Genomic DNA, 24,576 nt, shown 5'->3' with positions numbered 1-24,576 from the left:
AGGCTGAAAAGTAATGATTATGAGTAAAATAAAGTGCTGCAAAAATGCCGCTAAATTTCCAGATTTGTGCAGCTAAATTTCCAGATTTGTGCCGCTAAATTTGCTAATCCATGCCGCAATATCCTGGGGGGGTCTGTCTAATGGGAAGAGTCAAGGAGCTGAATGTGTGTTTAGACTTCATTGGTGCTCTATCAGGTCTCAAAAGAGTACCGAAGTATGCTTTGGTACTCGTTGATGTGCATTCTAAATGCTTAGCTGTTAGGTTTTTGAAAGAGCCAACAAGCTTAGCTACCATTTGTATTTTAGATGAAGTGTTTAGGGAGGAGTATTTGTGTTCCTGTGGCCTTAGCCATACGAGGACTGCACTGTATAACCCATAAACTAAGGGATTATTGAGAGAGCGAACAGGATGCTCAAAGGTGCTATTCAATTAGCAGGGGTCAATTAGATGAATTATGAGAAGTTGTCGAATGATATGAATTGGGTCTACTGTACTACAAGTCAGTCTGACTGGAAGGGTTCCCTTTGTTGATGAGGGGAAACCTAATAAATACCAAGTTGGTGCCTACTTGGTTGAAGGGAATGATTACAGGAGATCGATTGGAGAGTTCTAGCCAGGATACAGGTGGAGAGAGAAAGAAAGTTAAGAAAGGAGTGTTGAAAGGAGGTAACAGTCTTTTAACTGGAGATTAGGTTAAGTTTAAACAGGGATGTGTACATGGGGGGCTCTCTACATTTAAAGGTCCTTTCTTGGTAAAGGAAGTGCACAATTTTCACATTGTATTGACAAATGCCAAAAGGACGACTCAAAGGAGGCAGGTGTGTGACTCAGGAGGATGAGGGTTGAGGAAGTTTCATTTTGATACACCCTTCTAGCTGTTTAAATTGCACAAATACGGGAGAAAACCTGGGACCAATCCCGACCCTCCTGATTGTGTGATTCTAGGCAGATTTTTGTTTTCGCCTAGCCTATTTTTTCTTCTTTATCACATACAAGCACACCTTCCAATGTGTGAGTTCAGGATGTGCCTTCTCCCCCAGTCTGACTTGGAAGTAACTGCAGCTTTCTAGCCTAAATGGCCTTCTTTGACACCTTGTCCTCCCATGTTACATGGCTTCATGTGCTTGCCTACTTTTTAGGGTTGAAAGAATTCCTTGCTGGCATTTTGCGGTCATGGAAGAGCCTGCCTTGCTTTCTGGCATCAAATGTTTTGCATGGTGTACGGGGGTTGGGATCAACCTAACAGCTGACCCAGCCCTTGCTATTCATCTACCAGTACTGAAGCACACTGATGTGTTTGTCATTATTAGGTCCGTCCGCACCATGGTTCTTGCTAGAACATTTGGTCTAATAGAAAGGCTGTAAAAAACTGAAGTTTAAATTGAGCCTGCACTACAATAAGGTTGATATCATAGTACGCATAAGGTATCAGTACAAATAAGCTAACAATAAAATTCATAAAAAGGGCATAATATTGCCGTCAGATAGCAACACATAAGAAGTATAAAACAGGTTTTAATAAGTGCATATAAGTAATTGTCTGGAACAGGCAGGGAGGACTTTATGCATAGTTATGTTATAAGAGTACTTGGATAAGTCAACTAACATTGCCTCGCATTTCGGTTTAACCTTGCAATCCATGTCAACACAGGCACAAATGCACTTAGACCTCCAAAACCATACAGCCTGTAGGTATCTCGCAACAGTGAAGACCACCAACCTTATGGTATCAGACCTAAGGATCCTGAGGGCATACAAATGTCTCCTCATACCCAATGACCTGCATAATGGCAATAACTATTTTCTTAGTTGTGTGCAATATGCAGGACAAAAATACAGCAAGTGAGCTACAGATGCATATGAACCCCTACACGATGGGCATTCCGTGCCCTTGCATTTTTCATTTTCCCAATTCGCACAGAATGGTCTAGTAGGAAGAGTAAGATCTAAACTGTAGATGTTGTTTCCGAGTCAGAGGCAGTGTGATCTCATCAGATGTCCCCTCATAACTGGGAAATATTTTGAAATTGATAAAATCAAGGTTCAGAGTATCTCTACTGTTGCACACAGTATCGACACCTACTTTCTGCCAAAATGCTGCTTGAAATGATTCATTCACTCACTCACTCTGTACTGCTTCACTGACAGTGTGGACCGGAGAGCCTCTCTTTGGTGAGAAACAAGTGTATTCTCCCCACTCCACCAGCCACACCCGATTTGAACGTGGGCAGATTTTTCCCTTCTTTCCTTTCGACAATAAAGACAGATGCAACAGAGAAGTACAGTTCACAGCCATGTATCAGTCCCCTCCGTGCAACATTCCATTCTGTGCAACAATCCACACCATGCAACATGGAGGTAGGGAGGAGCGAGATACACAAATAACTCAGCAGAGATGCCCTAATCAGCCAAAGCATCTTACCACATTACACACTTGGTCAACAGATACACCCGCTTCTTACTGTACAAATCTGTGGGCAATTCAAAGAACACAGGTTCAAATACCCTTATAGACAAACTAAGCGTTTTATCCTTGTAAAGTTAAAAAAACGAGCACTATTGAGCTGGTGATAATAAAACCTAATACTTAAAGCACTATTTAACACCACTGGCAAAATACAATTACAAAAACCTTTATACTAAAACTAAATACTATAAAGGGTCATATCTATTGCATTTGCAAATGCTTGCATTTTTTTATAGCACCCATGGTCTCCTTCTATAACACCGTGGCTTTGTAGTGGTGTAAGTATCAGATGCCAGTATTTTTTTTCATAACAACATGTTATTAGATTTTGAAATCCACCACATAGAAGACAATTACATCTGCACAGCATCTTTACATTACAATCGACCACTTGATAATTCCCCCCCCCCCCTTCCCCATATCTTGTGTTTTTGCAGACAGCCTCATGCAGTATAGATGGACTTTTCCAAGTAGGCACACCAGTCCACTTCTGCCCTTCATTCTGCTAGGGAAGTGGCATTTGGGGAGTTTTATCTTCGAGCGATGTCTCGCCTAGCGACCAATGTGGCAATACGCACAAGCGTATGAGCAGCCGGGACGGCGCCAATCTCGTCGACAATGCCTTAGAAGTTCACCCTGGTGGTTAGTTCAAAGCTCTGTTCCAAGACCTCAGAGAGTTCACATCCTATTCGTTGGCAGTAAGTTGAGAGGGTCAGGCAGGCCCAAACAATGTGGTAAAAATTGGTTGGAGCTGCAGAGCAATGAAAGCAAGCAGGTTGGGGGATCCTGCCAGTGTGATATAGGTGTATCGGGATGAGGTATGTCATATGCAGATAACTGTTGCCAGTATTACCCAGCTCAATTAGCATTATTTAGCTTGACATCCAATGGCGGGTCCTCCACTATGGCGGAGGAGCGTCGCCCCACTGCTTTGAGCAGTGTAAAGGAAAGGAAATATAAAATTATAACTGAGTTATTATCATTTTATGTTTCCTTCCTTTGCAGACGGGCGGGTAGGCGAGGCTGCTCGGTTTTCGGTGCAGGGCAGGGGAGGAGTTGTTTGCCCACTCCTAAGTGCACAGTGACTGTTTGGTCGGCCCTCTCCAGCTGCCCAAACCAGTCATGCGCACTTTCCCCGTTCTCCAGGCAGGCTGCTTTACAGCCTGCATGGAGAACAAGCCCAGGCTCCCATTCCATGGTTGAGGGTCCCACCAGGATGCTCAAAACCAATCACAACACTGCTATGCAGCGTTGTGATTGGTTAGGGGAGCCTGGCTTCCTGCCCCACGATGAGAGCAGGAGCAAGGAGCAGCAATGCGGCAGCAGGACCAGCGGCAAGGTAAGTGTCGTAATTTTTTTAATAATTTTTTTTTTTTCATTGTGCTACATCCCACCTGTGCCCGCCCACCACCAGCGATTCATGCCGGCTGCTCCTGTTGACATCAGAAAGACGTAAGAGTCAGGCCTGTTGGGACTGAAATCTACTAACTGCAATTCTACACGGAATGCTGAAGTAGGATCATTCACCAGGTGAGCTACTTTAACATGTAACCGAATGAAGAAATGCATACTGGCTGCTCACCTGAAGAAGAGCCGCAGAGACCTCATCTGACCCAGGTCAACCCGGAACACTCCACACAACTGCTCCATTGCCAGAACCTTTTGCTGCTCCTCCCATTTTGGCGGCAGAGCTGGCCCATTGGTCTCCAGGCTGCCAGTCTCCAGACTTGAAACAGTGCATGGCATCTCATTTTCTATGATCTCCCTATAAGACATGGTGGAAACCATAAGAAGTTGGGGGGAGAAAGTAGCAGAAAACAATTGTCCATTTAGGGCATACTGTGCCAACAAAAAAATTACATTGCATGATTTCAAGGTTACCAAAGGAATCTGACAAGTCATTTATATGAATTAAACAGAAAACCGCGTTAAAGCCCAACACGTGCTTTTTGCCTTCTTAGCCAAGAATTCGCCTAAGGTTTCCCAGATCCGCCGTGACTTCACCTAGTCCTGATTTTTCTTTTCATTAAGGTACTTTTCCAGTCTGCATTTATACTAGTCAAACAGCTTGGAATGACAAGATAACACTAGGACTGTATGAATTACTGACACATGGAAACCTGCGATCTCTGGCTCAGATGACAACCCCACGGCCTACATGGGGCCGCTTGAGGTCTTTGGACAGTAATAACCATTCATACCCAGCATGGGACAACTTGAAATCCCTGGACCGGGCAGGCAACCTACTGACAACTTCGGAAGATGGAGATATCTAGGGAGAATTAACTACTCACACCTGGCATGGGACAGCTGGAGATACTCAGACAGGATTATATATTCACCCTCGACATGAGCCAAGGAATAAGCGGCAACAACAAGGCTAATATCACCATTGAACACTCATGAACGAGACAAAGACACCAACTCTGAAAACACAGGAAAGCACAGAGATCAGTAATGAAATTCCGTGAGTTCAATAAATATGTATGATTATTTTAATTATGCAAAGTTGCAGTCAAATGTACTGGTTTATACTGCCATATTCTTCTTTTCCCGTGGCATGTTTTTGAGATCAATTTCAACTTCTCACTAGCCTCGAGGGTGTCTGCCAATGGCAGTCACGCAAAAGACAACATGCTTAGCCCCACCTCACAAACAGCTCTGCATGAAAGATAACTGCTCAAAAATAATTGTGCTTCCAGAATAACACCTGCACTGGTTTGTCTGGTAGATCTTCCGCAGCAACAAACACTAAAAGCAGAATATATGCAGCATGGCAACAAATTCTACCTTTCTCGGGAATATTAATCAATTAAAATGTACTCCGACAAAATCACAAACTATAAAGTGTAGAAACACTGTAAACATAATATAACACTGCATTATTAGCCTTCACCTTATCACCATAAAGTTTTTATATCGTATAGTATTGGCGAACTTCTAAGATACTTCTGGCTTTGCAGGTACTATTGTGATCAGCATACTTACATACTCACACAATTGCAGGCAGATTGCAGTTACTAATGCACTTGATAAGGTAGATTCTTTATGCACTTTGACCACCCGTTATGTTTGTCCCTCTTCCTAAGGCCTGTGATCTCTATCGTTGTTTCCTATTTACTGGTGCTACAATGCTCGTGTCCTGAATTTACTTCTTTTCGCTTTTCATACTTCTCCTTTATGATCGTTAACGCTAGTATGCTCTCAGTCATCTTCTGGTGCAAACTTGCTTTGTCCTAATGTAATCCTAATAAGCTAAGTCTGCCGAGGCAGCAGCAGCGGCTCCTCTGCTAAGGTGGAGGAGCGTCGGCCCACAGGAAAAATACAAAAAATAATGTCATGTTATTATCATTTTATTTTTCAGACGGCTCTGAAGATGTGGGGCGGAACTGCCCACAGAGAAGGAGGAGGATTGGGGAGCACTTTCTACGTGTGCATGACGGTTTGGCCGGCCGTCTTGGTCCGGCCAAACAGTCATGCGCACTTGTTCTCCACCAGGCTGTAATGCACAGCCTGGGTGGGGAACATGCACAGGCTCCCACAGCCTGTCTGCGCGCTGAACCAGAGCGCTCAGACCAATCACGACGCTGCTTTTATGGTGACAGCAGTATCGTGATTGGCTAGGGGTGTCTGCTTCCTGCTGAATCGAAGAGGATGGACGAGAAGCGGCAGCGCAGGTAAGTGAATTTTTATTTTTTTGTTAACCCCACATGCCTACCTCCTCCTCCCACCGCACCACTACTGGCCCTTAGGAGCCGCTACTGTGAGGTGGTAAACTTTCATCTGCTAGGGTATATACTACTACTACAGCCTGCTTGATCTGCTTAGCATTGCGTCACTGCAGAGTGGGAAGTGACCATTACAAACCTAAAAAACTGGTAAGCAGGCAACAGACCTTATCTTGCAAAATTGGCTTTCTATCCTGACAATGGCATGAATCTTCTGTTCTCCTGATCTTCTAGAATTGGAACTCTACGTATTTACACTACACATTTTAGCTCAATAATCTTTATTCACCCTGAGGAAAACACCAGTACCAGCTTCTATAAGGAGTCGAAATGTGACAGAGGTTAGGCACATTCCTGGCTTGTCCTTATACAATATTTTGTAAACAACTGATTTTTACCACATTAAGAAATTTTATTTGCAAGAATTGTTGTAGATGATGTTTAATTTCGGTGGCAATCAAATTTGTGCGGTAAACGACTTTAACAACGCAGTCAAAACACCGCAATACATTTCCATTGCTGCTTTTACAACGCAAGTCGTTACGACTTGCGCTGGATGGTGCTATAGACTAAGGAATAGTGAGATTTACTATTCCAACACCTTCCCTACTGTACGTAGGCTGGAGTTGGAATGGTAAATCATACTATTCCTAAGTCAAGCGCTGTTGTAACGACTTACCGTTGTAAAAACAGCAATGTAATGTACCACGATCAAACTGATCGCGTTGTAACATCATACATCCCATTTGTGCTACTGTAGATCTTTTGTGTGCAACAAAAAAAATGTTAGATTAAAAATGTGTTTTGCAAAATATGGATTAAAACAAATATGCTCTTGTAACTGTATGGTGAAGTAATTGACTAGTAATAGGGCTTTAGTGGTTTATAAAATGTGTTTAACACGGCCATTGTAACACAAGGAAAGAAATGATCACCGCTTCCTGTGGCACCTCTTTGACGCTCTGGGACGCCAGAGTATGTGCTACAATTACTCTCAACATCTCTTCCGATGTAATGGACATGCAACTAAGAAATGGCGATGTCTTGCAACCTAAAAAATCACATGTAGCCAATTCTTATGGTTGGCTAACAAACGTAAATTATTCAATCATGCTCTTGTGATCAAACTTTGATAACTAAATTAAAATAATCTCTACAAAAAGGTGATTGGCTTCCTATGGTAAATAATCCATTACAGTCTGGGTTTGAAAATACATTGTTACTCATTGTTTACGAGCAATCTATGTGTAGAACATTTTTGATTCAATTCAAAGTAGATGTTGGTTCTTGTTTGTGACTCGGTCGACCAGAGTAACTTCTGTGCACTGTTCTCTGTGTAAAGTTCTTGAATCTATATTTTCAGAATCCCGAAATCAGGATGTCTCCTTTTTAGCTGACCTTTGGTTATGTAATGTGATAAAGGGACCAGATGATGGGCCGCACATATATGGTGTCCTTTACTCAGAACACTGCGGGTTACCGGACGACTCTAACAGTCTGCTCTGCAGCCCCCACATAGTCACATACCCACCACACCAACATCCTATTACAACAAAAGTATGTTAATATCAGTGCTTCCTGGCAAACTGGCTTTTTGGACTGTACTTCCAAGCATCCATCTGCACAGGAAGTGGCATCACTGGGTTTCCCGTTAGCCATCTACACAGAAAGTGATGGTACTGGATTGCCCATCATCCACTTGGACGGTGAGTGATATCACTGCGTTTCCAATCATTCATCTACAAAGAATGTGCCATCACTAGCTTTGCACCGAAACCATCTTTAAAAGTAGAAGTCAAACAATAGCACTTAATTTTCTATCATCCATCTGCATTGTAAGGGACATCACTGTATTGGTCATGATCCATCTGTAAAGGAAATGACATCACTGGATTTCCCGTCAACCATCTATCCATCAAATGACATCACTTACTCCCTTCTCTTCAATCTACTTTTCAGGGTGTCTAATCACAGGGGTGTCCCCAGCAAAAGGTGGACACAAGACAAGGGTATTTCCTGTTTGAGCTTGGAAGGGCCTTGGGCCATAACCCCAGTTCCACTGAAACTTATACGTTAAGATAAAATCATGAGTTTCAATCACCACCCCATACTGCCAATCCCCACAATCACACCCAGATCTAGATAACCCAGACACTCACATACCATTCATATACACAGACCCAAGATTGTACACATCGCATTAACTACCACACACCCTCACATCACAGAGAATTAATCCAATCCATGCTCATCAGCGCATGTTCTGTAGTAGTCCTTGGACTAGACCTCATTGACCTCATCATCCATCACAAAGCTTGAAGCCCTCTTCTTAACCGAAACACGTTTTCCCCCACAATCTAGCAACCCTAAACATTCTTCTTCTCACATGCTACAGCACCATTGTACCGACATAAGAAAGGAGGTGGCCTCGCTAGCATATGTAAGTCCTCCTGGTTCCGCACCTTAGGCAAGCAAGTAACATTCAACTCCATGGAGCTTCCGACATGCCATTTTCCACTCTTTGCACCTCAGACCACCACTCTCCAGCTCATCTACAGGCTTCCAGTGCAGAACAAGAACTTCATTGATGAATTCTCAGATCTCGGCACCACCACATTCATACGACACACTCACACCACCCACTTTGGTGACTTCCCAGACAACACATGCTCAAACAATCTAAGAAACACCTTCTACAACCTCACCAATACACTCTAAGTGGTAGAACACATCAGCACACTTCAAAGGACCCATCCTTGACATTGTCTTCTCAGAATCCCCAACAATCCAAACCACCCATAGCCCTGGACTGAAACAATCATTTTGCCATCCCTATGTCCCTGCTCAGCATCCTACCCAAGATCAACACAAAAGAGATGATCAAAACTTCAGCAGATTCTTTAAAAACTTTTCCATAGACAACCTATTACACAAGCTCATCTTTCACACTCACATCTGACACCAATACCCATTAATACTTTTTGGGAAAACTATGTGAACATCTATACCCCAAGTAAAGCACACATGTGCAAGCCAAAGCCTTTAGCACCCTGGTACCTGGAGGGCAAGAAACAATCCATCAACAGACAGGAAAGAAAATGTAAGAACAACAAAATACTTGACCTCATGATACTGAAGTCCCTCCACGCAACACACAAATTGCTCATCACGTCAGCCAAAGCTAAGTACTATACTAACACCATCAATGAATTTGAGGGAAGCAGAATGTTTTTCCAGACAATCAAGCTCTTTATCATCCCCTTACCAGGACCACCTGTGCATCACTCTACGGAAAATGGTAATGCAATCAACAACTCTTACGCTCACCCTTCCCACAGGATCCTGCAAAAGTCAGCCTTCAAAGACTTATCTCTAGTAGGTCTCACCAACATACTCAACTTCCTCAAAGCCTCTTCTTATGAAGATACCATCTTACACTCACCTCTCACCCCTATTCATCTTTGTAAATGCCACCCCTCACTCAAGGCATCTTACCAGAAGCACTCAAGACAGGGCAAGTCTTCCCACACCTAAAGAAACCTAATATTGACTGGGATGACCTCTGATGACTTCACCACCGAATGGTTCATCACTCACCTACTATTTGCCAGCAAGATAACTAAACAAGCATTGGCATAGCCAATAGGTCTCGCCTTTGGGACCTTATAAGTGTTTAGCCATGCAACAGTTGGTGTTGTTGCACCAAGGATATTGTGCTGCTTAACTAAATACTTACAAGGTCCCAAAAGCGAGACCTACTGGCTATGCCAATGCTTGGATGCAAGGCGGAGGGGAGAAGTGTGCAAAGCGGAGGTGGAGAAGGGTACAAGGCGGAGGTGGAGAAGGGTACAAGGCGGAGTGGGAGAAGGGTGCAAGGGGGAGGGCGAGAAGGGTGCAATGCAGAGGGGAGAAGGATAAAAGGCGGGGGAGAAGGGTGCAAGGTAGAGAAGTGTGCAAGTCGGAGGGGGAGAAGGGTGCAAGGCGGAGGGGGAGAAGAGTGCAAGACAGTGGGGGAGAAGGGTGCAAGGCGGAGGAGGAGAAGGGTGCAAGGCAGACGTGGAGAAGGGTGCAAGGCAGAGGGGTAGAAGGGTGCAAGGCAGAGGGGTAGAAGGGTGAAAGGCAGAGCATGAGGAGCATCTAGCAGCACCAGGCATGTCAGCAGTTTTTACAGACCCCTATACAAACAACTATGCTGGGCCCCAAGTCACAAGCGCCTGTTTCAAAGTTTAAAAAATAAAGTGTTATGGGAAAGAGAAAACACAGAAGCTCCAGTCTCCACTACCAACTAATGATTTCAAATGAGTCAGCGGACATGAAAAAACACAAAATACTAGCTTCAAAACCTATGCATAGATTTTATAGCACAAGCACCTGTGCTGTCAAAGCGCAGGGTCTGAGCAAAAGAGTCCCTTTGGCAGTCCTTGAGTGTCTGTATCAAGGTGTGAATGCATCAGTGCTCCCTTTACACGCAGTATCGCAATCAGCGCCTGACTCCTCCCGCGCGTGGCGGTGTCTGGGACCTCAGAATACATTATGATGGTGCCGTGGCCTCTAAACAGCAGCAGGCTCGGTATTAGCGAGAACATGCTCTGCATACAGCATGGACCCGTTCTCATCAGAGCCGCGCGGGCCAGACACGGTGGGGCTGGAAGCTTCTCTTCACAGCCAGCGTGTTTACCAAGGAGACGTGTCCTTGGCAACCACTGGCCCCAAATTCATTCTCTGCAGGTCTCACTAGGGAAGTAGCTGATCCCGAGCTGGCGGGGGCCCGAGGGGTGGCCGCACAGGGCTAAAGTCAAACGGGCCTTTATGAGGGCAGCAACTTCTGCTGGTAGCGAGAGGAGGGGGCGGGGGGTGCACAGCGAGGGATAAAAGTGAGAGGGGGGGAAGAGTGTGGAGGGATAGAAGGGACTGAAGGTGAGAAGGGGGTGAGAGTGGGCGCGAAAGGAGGGAGGGAGCAGAGAGATTCAAAAGGGGGCTCTGGTAAAAAGGGGCGAGCAGGAGGGTTTCAAGGTGGGGAGGGGTGAATGTAGCAGAGAGAGGAAGAGAAACAGGAGACAGGTGTGATGGGGGAAGGCGGCACAGGGTCAAGAATGATTTGCATATGGCAGGGTCCAAACTGGAATGGCATGGTGAGCAAAAAAACGATGGATTTAGGCCCAGATTTCTGTACTGGGGTGAATGTATGACATTGTTTTGCATTCTGTCCATCAATAGTTCTTTTTGCATTTGACACCCCGAGTGGGACGGGTATGCTCAGACGTGAGTCCCGTGCTCTCCATGCCACTGGAATCAAGCTATCCTGGCTGAAGAGGGGTGAAACCCCGAAACCGGTCCTAGGATGCTTGTTTTTATAGTCCAGGGAGGACCTGGCCTGGCAGTTCGGGCTGCACTGTTCCCATAGGGCACAGGGTCAAGACTGATTTGGATATGGCAGGGTCCAAACTGGAATGGCATGGTGAGCAAAAAAACGATGGATTTAGGCCCAGATCTCTGTACTGGGGTGAATGTATGACATTGTTCTGCATTCTGTCCTTCAATAGTTCTTTTTGGAGGGGAAAGAACCACAGATGTAGAGAAGCGCGGGTTGAGACGGGGTTGAAGGGAAGACAGGGATCAATGGGAAAGAGGTGTGTAGCAAGAGGAAGGGGAGGAGAGGTGGACGAAAATGAGGGAGGAAGAAGGGATCACAACGGAGCCATGAAAGAAAAGTGAGATAAGAAGTGCAAAAAGGAGGTAAAGGGGAGGGGCATGGTGAAGAGGGGAAGGTTCACAAAGCAGCGGAGAGACACTAAAATGTTATGAAAGACGGTGTGCAGGAAGAAAATGCAGAGGATGGGATAAAGGTGAGAGAGAGGGAAGATCGCAGGTTAGGAGAGATACAGAGAACCAAAGAGGACGGAGAATAGAAAGACAAGAAGAAACGGAGTGCCGCTCACGCCAGGGATAACAGGAGGAGAAGCACAGATAACATGAGGAGAAGGCGCACAGCCCTAAAAGTAACGCGGCCGCGAAAATACTGGCTCACTGAGAACAGCAAAGCGGCTGCGAAAGTGATCGCGATTGCGATAGAGCACGTCGGGCGATGCACTTAATGAGCATGACGAGGAAAGCCATATGGCGCCTCTGCTCGTAAGCGCGCGCCCGTGCACATGCACGCAAGCTGTAGGCCGGCCGTGGTAGCATTTTTTGAAGCCCTTACTTAAAGTCTCGCCAGACCAGCGCATGTGCTGGGTCAGGCGAGACCTAAAAAGCAGTCTATGCTCAACTCCAAGATCACATTAGTGCTAACCGTCTCCTGCACAACTACCAGTCTTGCTTCTGATCACGCAGCAGCACGGAGACACCATCTTCATACGCACCCTGGAGTCTTGATTGGGATTCACTGACAATGCCCTTCACTGGTTCTCCTCCTACCTTTCCAACCAACACAAAATGGGCACTACTAGGTCTCAAAAGATATCCATCACCTGCTGAGATCCCCAGGGTTTCATACTGTCTCTTGTCACCTATTGGAGTGGCAAGGTTGAAGTGGGACCTGGTGCAAGCTAGGAAAGGGTACCCCTGTATTGGTCAATGGCACAATATCAGCAACCTCTGCCACTCCTTAAGCTTCTCTCACAGTAATTGTACCTGCAGTAGTCCCATTGGTGGAGAGATAAGTGCCAGTGCTGTAACTAACGTGACACTGGTTAAAATTAGAAAGGAATTTAACAAGTCTTTACAGGACAATTTAGGGAATAATCACCAAGAAACTTTTGGGGGCAGAGGCAACGTTTCTGAAAACATGATCAGATCAGGCTCTTCCATTAAAGATTTTTTTACAATAAATATCCGAAGAACAATGGGCTAATAATGACGTTCCCAATTTTAAGCTTAAAGACCACTTCAAAGAGGTTTGGGAAGGAGGGTTCTCCCTAAAGTAACTTTTGGTACAGCTACCAAGAAATGGTGTAATATAAAGCATACGGGGACAAAACCTCAAATAATACAAATGATTTACCAAGCTCTCTATATGGTGTTTGCAGGTTTTTTCCTGTGGAATATTTGGAAAACATTTTGGTAAACTGTGTACTTGAAAATACGCAAAGATATCTTCATGAACATTTGCACCAAATAGTGCATTTTGATGTAGGTTGGACCAGTAACATTGGCTGTACATGAAAGGATTTACAAATAATTTAACAAATGAACTTGGAGGCCCTCACTAAAAGAAAATGTTTAGCAATTGTTGGCCTTCAAATTAAACATAGTCGGACTCTTTGGTCAAAACTGAAAAAATATCAAGGTAATTTTCCAGAGTGTTTTGGAGTTCTACACCTAACAGCGTAGTCGGATCTGGGTCGAATGTAATGTGTTGTTACTCCTCATTGATATACAGTATCCCATAAAAGCACATAATAGAATCAAGTTGCAAATTACTTTTCAGCATGTAGTACTGCTGATGTTACTAAAGGTTTTCAATAAGGTAGCTGTACAAGATAATGGATACAAGAATCAGCACATTAGTTCCTACACACTAACATAATTTAATATGGCCATCATCTGAAAACTATACTCACAACTCCCCAATGCCCATACACAATATCCCCACCACAACAATATGGTGATCCGTCCACTTAATGCCACAGAAATACACATACTTGTTACGTTTCTACAATGTTGATCTAGGGTACATATTTCTTATATTCACCAATGCTGCAATAAAGCAGACCATTTACCCATTTCCACAGTGTTGAACCATTCCTGAGCTCCATGACCTTTAGACAGAGTTATGAGCTGCATTCTCATAGTGACTGGATATGTGTGTCATAAGACCTGTAAATCAAGATAAATGTCTATACTGAACCACGCTAGAGCAGTTCACGTTCAGTGACAAGCAGAGCTTTGTCTGGGGAGGTGTGCCTATAGTGACTTGTACATTTCAAAATGATGTATACCAATACAGATGTGCCATGCACTGCACACTGTGAAAGGACTGAACATTACAGGAGTCTGCCATCTTAGACACTATAAGCAGGACTGATCACTGTAGCAATTAATCATCTTGCACACTGTGATGGGGAGGAGATCATTATGAATCAGCCTTCCAGCACACCATGAAAGAGGCTGTCACTGTAGTTGTCTCCTGCATACTGTCGCTGGTCAGCATCTCAGTAATATTGACCTGGACACTGACATCTCTGTCTATTTTTGTTTGTATGCAAAGAAGATACTCGTGGTCTTGGGTATCAATCACTGCTAAGTATGAAAGAATGAATCTATCCTGATATCTGAGGGCATCTCTAAAACATTTTCTGTATAGGATACGGGCTTGTTTAATTGCTACAGCAGCCACCAAAGTGTGCAAATTGCTCTTCAGGTAAGTGAGTGATGGGATCTCAAGCGTGCCTGTGCCAGGTATCGATAGTTCACCGTGTCCTGTTTATTTTGCTTGTATTCTGTCACCTGCACACTTCAATTTAAGAACGGGTAAAGCAGAAATATGATTATTAGGGTGAGGAGACTGTGAAGAAAGACCAGACTGAATCAACGACAGCGATCTCATACGGCACAAATTTTCCTTGCAGACTGGCTTTAACAAACATCATTTGCTTGCAGTCACTCTCTAGGTGATATTATGCAGTTTTTAGACACTGAGATTATATCATCAGATTTACACCAGAGACTACAGACTACTAAACTTGCTTTCCTATAAAGGTGAGCAAACAAAGAAAGGTCTGACCCTGGCTCAGTCTGAATGGCAGGCTCTGGCTTGGCCCTTGGGGACTGCCAAGTCAAAATTGAGTTGAGCTAAACATCTCAGGCACTACATTTTCCCCTCCCTATCACAGTTGTAAAAGATTAAACGCACTAGAAGAGCTTAGCTGAGCGCATATAATCAAAACATTTGCTTTTCTGCTTTGTAGGTTTGCAGTGGAGCTGTGGAACAATTTTCATTTATCTCAGGAATACCTTGGGGAAGACAGAGGTATCTATGTTTTACAAATGACAATCACTGAGGCACTAATCCTCTCCCTCTTTAATAATTGTTAACTCAGGGAAAGGCAGTGATATTAACATTAAAAAAAATCTCTAGCTTTATCTGACTCTTAATTCTGTTCAAGAAAGGTAATGTGACATTTTATACATGGCGTCAGATAGAATTAAAATGATAATTGAACCAAATGTAGCATTTTAAGCCAAGAGATAATTGAACACAAAACATTGCAATTTGGTGGTAAAGCAACAAAGTAGGATACTTCCATCTACAATGGATCAATAACTCAAGTCTAACCAGGAAAACGTCTCCACTCGATAAAATTGTGTGATCCTACGCAAATCACTTTTTTCCTTTGCACCTCATTTTCATCGACCATGAAGTCTGGGGCCGCATTGAAGAATTCAGGTTAGGATGTGCCCTATGTACAAATCTCATTGACATATGGTTCACTAGACCATGAAGCTGTTTCACATCTAACACGATTTGGGCATATATACCATGCACATGACCTACTGACACCCAGGTTGTTATATGGAACACATACTGCGAAGGTCTGTCTAAGTAAGAATGTAATTTCTTTGGGCAACCTTGTTTGACCTCTTCAAATGCCTTTTGTATTGCAAAGGACCTTTGCAGCGCTGACTGTAAACAGACAAAATGAGCACCAACGTAATCCTGCACCTACTAACTGTACACCCCTTCAAGGACTCCTCACCCGAAGCAGACATCTGACAACCGGAAAGCTCCAGAAGCAGGCTGGCTCCAAACCTTTGATAAGCACTGGCCTCTGGTTTAGATCTTGACCCTGCTTCTGGGCAGACAGCCCCCCCCACAATATTGAAACCGTAAAAATCATCTCTGATTCCATTATTTATAACAATGAATAAATACACCGTGCACACGCTTTACTCAAGTCAACCTTTATGTCAATCACTGTCTCAGTATCAATGAAAGGTGCATATTTTATTCTAACATTCATTGTAGCAAGGACTTGCTGCCATGTCACTTCACCCATTAAATACTGACCACGGTGGAATTTAGAAAGCCATTTTGTATGTATGCATTAACATTGTGCAGTCCGGATAGGGAAAATATCAAAATCACCAAAAACAATTCACGATAGAGCTTGTTTTTGGGAGCCAACGCGAATCGGAAAAAAGACAGGTGTTTTGCAGCGTCGGTCCTACGTTTATTTATTAAATCAAAAGGCACTGAAAAGTTCCCCCGGCACATGCTACACGTACTGAATTAAGCAGTAGGTCCACGACCCAACCAGCACCTGCTGCTTCAGGAACAATGTTGTAAGCGTATTCCAGTCTCTGCCTTGCCTCAACTTCATCCACAGGATGGGCAGCAGGTGGAAACGCAGCGAAGGAGCGCGCACTGGCCTAGAATGACTGGCTGGTGAGGCGTGGCCCTGCGAGCAGCGTTCTGTTTGGGTGGCTGCTTCACAGGGCACTGCAAGCATCCAGTCACAAGGCAGCTCATTTGGCCGGCATGCTTCAATGAGAACGCAGGTCACACACGCTCTTCAAACTGCAGCGTAGGAACGCTGCCACGTTTTCGAAGCAACTGTTAATATAAAAGAAGTAAGGCGTTTTGCACATAAGTCCTGTGAAAAAGACATAGTTGTATTACATGGAAGAGATTGGTGCCGGCTAGCAGCAAGACCACAGGCCCTCAACTCCTGGCTTTCTCTGCTCAATAAATAGCGTGGCCCGATTCGTTTATCTTATTTCACCTTTGCTCTTACCTTTCAATAAACGAATCTCCTCATTACTAGATACTGTAACAAGCATAGGCAATGCCAATGCGAAATATATTGGTTTTGTCAATTTGTTTTAGACACAACCACATTTCAATGTTTCGACCACCACTACAAAACACCACAAACCACACCTAAACACCCTTCTAACCCAACTACCACACAATGACACCATCAGTCTCACACAAAACACCACTCTGCCCTATACCACTAATAAATCCACACATCACCAACACAACACAAAGCCACGTTATACATAACTTTAGTCCATCCAGACATACACTCCCTGTTCATTCAAACATCAGCTCTATCATCTATTTGCTTCTAAAGACCCCTTTATGTCACAACCAAACCTATACTCAGCCCTCCATCATTTCATCCATCAAACCCTCCACGTCTTTTTACCAAAAACACCCAACCAAACAATCCTTAGACTCCACTCCATCAAATACATTACATGTTCCAGCTATCAAATCTAAAACAAACACTCATAACCCGTTTATCCCACCTCACACACTCTTTTCAAAAGCACATCACCACCCCTTTACCATTCAACTTCCACTTACCAACAATGCTTTACATACAAATTCTCAGAAAAACCACATCATCATCTCCTCTCACTACTCCCCAAAATAAAAACATAACACACACACACACACCACCACAAAAAAATCTCATACACTCTTTCATAATACATTCCATTACAAACTAGAAACATACACCCACTCCCACCCTCCTAACTACACAAATACACATCCTAAACCATCCTTACTCCCAAGTTTTCTCTCTTTCCCCACACCTAACACAAATACAACACAACAACTCTCATTCAACCGCCTCTCATCTGTTGCACAATTCTTCTCAGCCTTACAACATAACTCACATGCTCCAACACCACCTGTAGCTCATACCCCTTCCACCCTAAACAGACGCAAACAAAATAAACATGCCACCCTTCACAGCTTTGCATCTCCATGTCTATTACACAACAAGGCTACTCTACAAAAACACCACAGCTCACGAACACACTCTCAACCTTCACACACAGACCCATCAAATTGCCTTTGAAGCCTGCTGGACGAGGAATAGGATATAGAAAACCATCACTATTGCTATCCTCATACAGCTAATACCAGCACTAATGACACACCAGCTACAAGTTCAAAAAATACTGCTCACCCTTCTACAAAACAAAGTCACACCACCACCAAAACACAGTCTCTAAACTGGCTACTGATAAGTGCTCGCTCAGGTTCTAAAAACAAACAAAACATCTATGACCAACTAACTGACACACAACCTAACTTACTCTTAATAAGTGAATCATAGTTGGGAGATGATATTACTCCAGTGTTGAATGAAGCTGTTCCTCTAGGCTATCAAGCAATCACACACAATCATGGACAAAAAAGGAGGTGGACTAGCCGGTATATTCAAACACACAATAGATCTCACTAAAGCTGACAACGTTTCCATACAAGGTTGTGAGGCCCTCTTCACCAGATGCAACCCTACACTAACTTCCTCCTGCAACCTTCTTCTCCTTTACAGAACTCCACCTAGCAATGCAACATTACCAGACACATTTCTAGACACAGTTTCAAACCTGATCACACTATACTCTAACTTGTGCATTCTTGGTGAACTAGACATTTGGTTTGACAAACCCAATATTCCCCATCCAAAAATTAATCACTGGTCTAGACACACTAAGCCTACATCAGATCATTGACACACATCACTGGATTCATCCTAGATGTCATGTTTGCAAATCCAGAACTAGTTACATTTCGAAAAAAAATTCCAGTCACATGGTCAGACCACAATTTGGTAGCTTTCCGACATAAAACACTACAAATCAGCACACCTAAATCACCTTACATGCATCCACCTATCGATCGAGGAACACACTCAATTTTGAATACTTAGAAACTCAACTAACATCCAACACAGATTTAGATACTATACATTTTGTTAACAAATTATATGAGTGGCTACAGGAAGCTATTGATATCCTAATACTACACAGATCAACCAAAGAAAACAGGCACCTTGGAGAAATACAGAACTAAAAGTGATAAAACAGCAAATTACAAAGTTACAACGCACCTGGCCAAAAATAAACAGCAATCAAGATAAACTTCACCTACAGAAACTTAACTGATTATACAAGTCAACAATGAAAAAAGCGTTAAAAAAATGTACGATTCAGACAGAATTCAAAATACTAAATGTGCAAATAAAGAATTGTATACAGTTGTCACCAAATTTCGTAAACCTAAATAAGAATTCACTAACAAATCATTACACTAGCAAGGCACACACGCTGGACTCCTATTTAAAACAAAGGAAAACCACACCAACCCATTTCCAAAAATCCCCTATAAGCGTATGCTAACCGAGCCTCTGCGTTCCTTCAAGCAAATATCCCAAAGTGAATTTATGGATCTGTTCAAATCAAACAGACCGTCCGGCAGCCCTTCTAACCCTTGTCCACCACAAACCTTCAAGAACATTCTTTTTTTTTTTTTATTAAACAATTTTTATTATCAAAAAACAGAATGTCGGCACATTACATGAATCATCACTTTGAATTCAATACCCACACATTGTGATCAGCGCTCTATATTCCATACATTTCCCACACGTTATCAACCTCTGTAGACCCACTGGCCCCAGCCCACAGCCCCCGGGGCACTTTACTAGGGGAGGGCGTCAGGACAGAGACAACATAAACTTGTTTGGGCTGTGTACGGTAAACAAGAACATTCTTTTAACTACATCTGCTGCCACACCAGCAAGAATCGTCATCAATAATTCTTTAACTATGGGAATCTTTCCAGAAGACCTAAAAAGGCATACATACGCCCATTATTAAAGATATTTAACCTGGACCCGCTTGATCCAGTCAGCTATAGACCAATTACAAATGGACCTTTCCTGAGCAAATGGATAGAAAGAGCAGCATTCGCCGAGATGTCACAATTCATTGAAGATAACTCCCTACTTTCCGACTTCAACAGGATTCCGTCAAGGAAGAGGCATAAAATCTGCCCTCTTCACCATCTAGGGTGGCCTTAAAAACACAGCAGGCCGTAACAGGGTTGTTGCACTACTTCTCTTGGACCTCTAAGCTGCCTTTGAGACAGCTGACCACCACACTCTAATACAAAGACTTTACAAAGTTGGCATAGAGGGGACTGCTCTCGACTGGATCACATCATACCTTCAAAACAGAACAAATGTCATTCATCTCCCCTTTCTCATCCAAACCGTACTTCACAAAAGCAGAGGTCCCTCGAGGATTTATCATCTCATCCATGCATTTCAACATCTATATGAAGTCATTATCGGCAATAATCAATTAATTTCTGCTCACATGCTTTAACTATACAGATGACACACAATACTTCTTAAACTGAAAAGCTCCAAAGACACAGGAAACTCACAAACCTTCAGTTGCCTCAGAGCCGTTAATCAGTGGATGACATGGAGCCATCTCAAAATGAATGCCTCCAAAATGGAAATACTCACAGGTGACAAATGGAAAAATGATGACCCACTTGGCGCCTGGCCTGACGATCTGGGACCACATCCTAAAGTATCTAAGGACGTAGGAAACCTCGGAATTGCCATGAACTCAAAGCTATCAATGAATGCTGAAGTGGTCAAATTAGCAAGATCAAGGTTCATTACTATGAAAACTCTGCGACACCTCTTCTCCTACTTGGGATTCCATAACAAGGTCTAAACTACTACATCTCTTGTACTGTCTAAACTTGATTATGCCAATGGCCTCTACCACGGATCATCTTTATTAACTATGAAAAGACAACAATGGAATCACTCTGCTCCCAGACTACTCTTACATGTTAAGCCACAAGCCCACATCTCCCCTGCCGTGGGGGCCCCACATTGGTTACCGGTTGACAGAACATTCATTTCAAGCCACTTCGTATTACCCACAAAGTAATACGTGGAACAGGACTGCTTTTCATCAGGAATAAAATCAACAAATACATTTAACAAAGGAACCTCTGCTCGAGATTAGCACCACCCCTCAAAATCATACCATACAAGAAAACAAAACACAGGTGGCACATCCTTCTCTTTTCAAGCAGCAAAACTATGGAACTCATTGACCCAAAACATAAAATCCACGGATTATCTTCAGAAGACTACTCAAGACTTGGCGCTTCCCTACATAACAACCCTACTCAAACATAAATGTCTGGCATATCCCCGAGTATATAAACATGTAATTTGATTTGTATGTATCTAGATATGTGCACTTCTCCATATAAATATGTATGATAACTAAGTTTCTAAATATATAGATATTCTTTAGGTCTGCTTAACCAATGTACATATTACTTTTGGTTGTTATTTATATACACACATATAAATACACACACATTATATATATATATATATTATATACACACACACACACACACACACACACACACACAGAAACACACATAAATACACACACACACACACACATAAACACACACACACATATATATTTATTAAAGAAAACATCTGAAACGAGCCCTGTTTTCAACACTTCATAACCAGGACAAACAGATGGACGGCACACAGGAATCCAACAGAAGCGATTTACTAGGCTTCAACTGCTTCCATAGATTTTAAGCCAATAATCAGCAAAGTGCAAGGTACATATTAACCCACAGATCAGACCTACACGTTTCGGCTGTAGCCTTCTACTGGGTCATAGGGTTCAGTGTACAGAGTGCCATTTAAAGGGACAGCTGTACCCTTTCCCAACACCAATAAAAAAACTTCCTGTGATACTTAAAGGGGAAAAAAATCACATTTTGTTATTCTTATAAATAAAGTTTGTCCATACTGCAGTTTGTCACTGAACAAAAATCATTGTTAAGTGCACAATTGAAGAACATCACGCACAAGTTTTTGGCCCAGAAACCAATATTTTTTTTTTACACCAAATGAAATAAGCAGACACATTGTATTTAGGTTTCAGAGCACACATACAGTCGTTGGTGATCAAATACTGTGTTCCATGGGTAAAAGTTACTCTACATGTCAAGTGAAAAATAGAGACTAGCAAACCACATCACTTCATTGTATCTGGATCAAACGTAGAACACTATGTATACATGTTAGATTGCACATAAGAATATTAAAATATGTATACAGAATATATAAAGTGCGGGGTACTTTCTTCGTATTTTATAATGAAAAACTATTTATATTATTCTATGCTTATCATGTATATAGGTCACTACTAAGTTTTCATATTAGTTTTTTGATTAGATGCTTATGGTTCTTCATTTATCACAAGATACAAATATTATAACTATTTTTCTACAATTACTTCACTATTGAAATATTGAAAAATATGTAATAAAAAAATACACAAATAAATTAGCTTAAAGTAGAGCAACGAAACTTGCGCTACGAAACGACGCAAGTACAACTCCACGTAGAGGACGACACAAATGCAGGCAACACCGGTGGCGGGCCCTGACACGGGAGATTCAATACAACACATGACACCCCCCCCCCCCCCTTTACAATAGTTTCCTGGAATGTGAATGGGCTGCGGGACAAAATAAAAAGAGGATTGGTACTTCAATACTTAAAACGTAAAGGACCGGCAGTAGCCCTCATACAAGAAACACACTAGGTGGGCTCTGCATACAAAGCAATGGATAGATAGGGCTATAAGATGGCAGTACATTCAGAATTCACTTCTGGGTCACGGGGAGTTAGAATTTTAGTTAATACACGCTTCCCACTAATAATTCAAGGGTCCTGGAGACGAGGAGGGACCCATTGCAGCCCTGACCTGCCAATGGGAAGCGTGCACATACAATTTGGTATCAATTTATATCCCCCCAGCACTACACCGCGCAGCTTTGCCGGCCCTGGGGTATTTCTACTGTCACTCCCGGCGGGAGAACTCATATTGGGGGGAGACTTCAACACCACAATGGATGCATCCATGGATAGACAACCCCCCCCAGGGATCCAAATAGACAGGGCTTCAAACTGTCAGAATTTACGGAGGCGACCGGTCTCATAGACATCTGGCGGGCCAGACACTCGGGGAGGAGGGAATACACGTTTCTTTTGGGGGTACATGGCAGTCTCTCCAGAATCGACTACATATTAACACTGGCAACTGGAGTTGAGAAGGTGGGAGAAATCACGCACCTCCCGAGGGGCATATCAGATCACTCGCCGGTATTACTTACATACGACTCGCACTCCCCGGGTAGAAAGCTCATATTCCCACTGCACCTTGGCTATCTTAAGCAACCCAAAATTAGGAAGTACTTACTCAAAACTACAAAACAATACTTCATTGAAAACGCACACACGGTGTCGTCCCCAACGATACTGTGGGAGGCGTACAAAATGGTGATAAGGAGACAAGCCATATCCCTAATCACCAACCACAAGCGGGAGAAAAGACAACATATCGAGTCCCTGCAACAAGGAGTACTCAAGGCCGAGGCAGACCATGCATTGGACTCAGGGGCACTCGCGACACACAGGCTACAATTAGCACAGCAAGAATATAAAGCATATGCCTGGGAAGAGGCAAAAGCCAAACACACGCACACCCAGAATATCATATATGAGATAGGAGAGAAGGCAGGAAAACTGCTAGCATGGATGGACAAAAAAGAAAAAGCGGGCAGATGGGTGGCGGAGCTCAAGACACAAACCGGTAAACTTACGTCAGATCCACAACAAATAGTTGAGACGTTAGCGACACATTTCCAGAAAGTGTACACGCCCAATACATCGGGCACGGTGGAGAACAATATAGCATTTCTCAAAGATATACAAATGCCCTCACTTGCACCAGACGCCATATGAGAGCTGGAGGCAGAGCTCACCAGTGACGAACTCCAGCGAGCGGTCGGAGCTCTACACTCAGGGAAGGCCTTGGGGCCTAAAGGGCTGCCAGTAGAACTATACAAAAAAAAAGGCAACACAACTCATACCTCACATGCTCTGTATGTTTACACAGTTTACAGGAGGGAGAATTACCAAGGGACCAGCGCCTGGCCACAATAGTTGCTATTCCCAAACCAGGTAACCCCCCAGAAGAATGTGAATCATATAGACCGATCTCACTTATAAATGCGGAAGCAAAGATTCTAGCAAAAGCATTGACTACACGACTCCAGGCACACCTACCGACTTTAATCCACCCAGACCAATCTAGGTTCATTCCAACTCGTAACACCGCACTCAACATACGCAGGTTAAATGGCGTGATGACACGTAGGGATACAATAGCAGAAGATGCGGTGATCCTCTCACTGGATGCCCGTATGGCTTTTGACTTGGTGGAGTGGCCCTTCCTTTTTGCTGTGCTTAGGTGCTTGGGTTTTGGCCCAAACCTTTGCGCATGGGTGGAACTATTATACACAAAGCCACTGGCCCAAGTGGTGGTAAATTGCCGTATCTCAACGGAATTTCCACTGAAGAGGGGAACGAGACAGGCCTGCCCTCTGTCACCGTTACTGTTTGCGCTGGAGCCCCTGGTGGCCTGGATCCGCCAGGACCTGGTCATACGGGGCTTGCGGTGGACAGTAGGATGGGAGGACCGCATCTAGTTATATGCAG

The 24,576-nt window shown here is 43.4% G+C and overlaps 1 protein-coding gene across 4 annotated transcripts in view; it reads right to left on the bottom strand.

Moving 5' to 3' along the window:
* The window catches only part of TBC1D16 (TBC1 domain family member 16), a 966,933-nt gene that overhangs the window by 311,459 nt on the left and 630,898 nt on the right, over positions 1-24,576 (bottom strand). For all 4 annotated transcript variants that reach the window (XM_085617442.1, XM_085617440.1, XM_085617439.1 and 1 more), the window contains exon 4: positions 4,051-4,233. In XM_085617442.1, the coding sequence (XP_085473568.1) occupies positions 4,051-4,233 (183 nt within the window). The remainder of the gene's footprint in view (positions 1-4,050; positions 4,234-24,576) is intronic.

Source organism: Triturus cristatus, chromosome 7 (genome assembly GCF_964204655.1).
Source record: "Triturus cristatus chromosome 7, aTriCri1.1, whole genome shotgun sequence".
Classification (NCBI taxonomy): Eukaryota; Metazoa; Chordata; class Amphibia; order Caudata; family Salamandridae; genus Triturus; species Triturus cristatus.
This window is presented reverse-complemented; position numbering and strand designations above follow the sequence as displayed.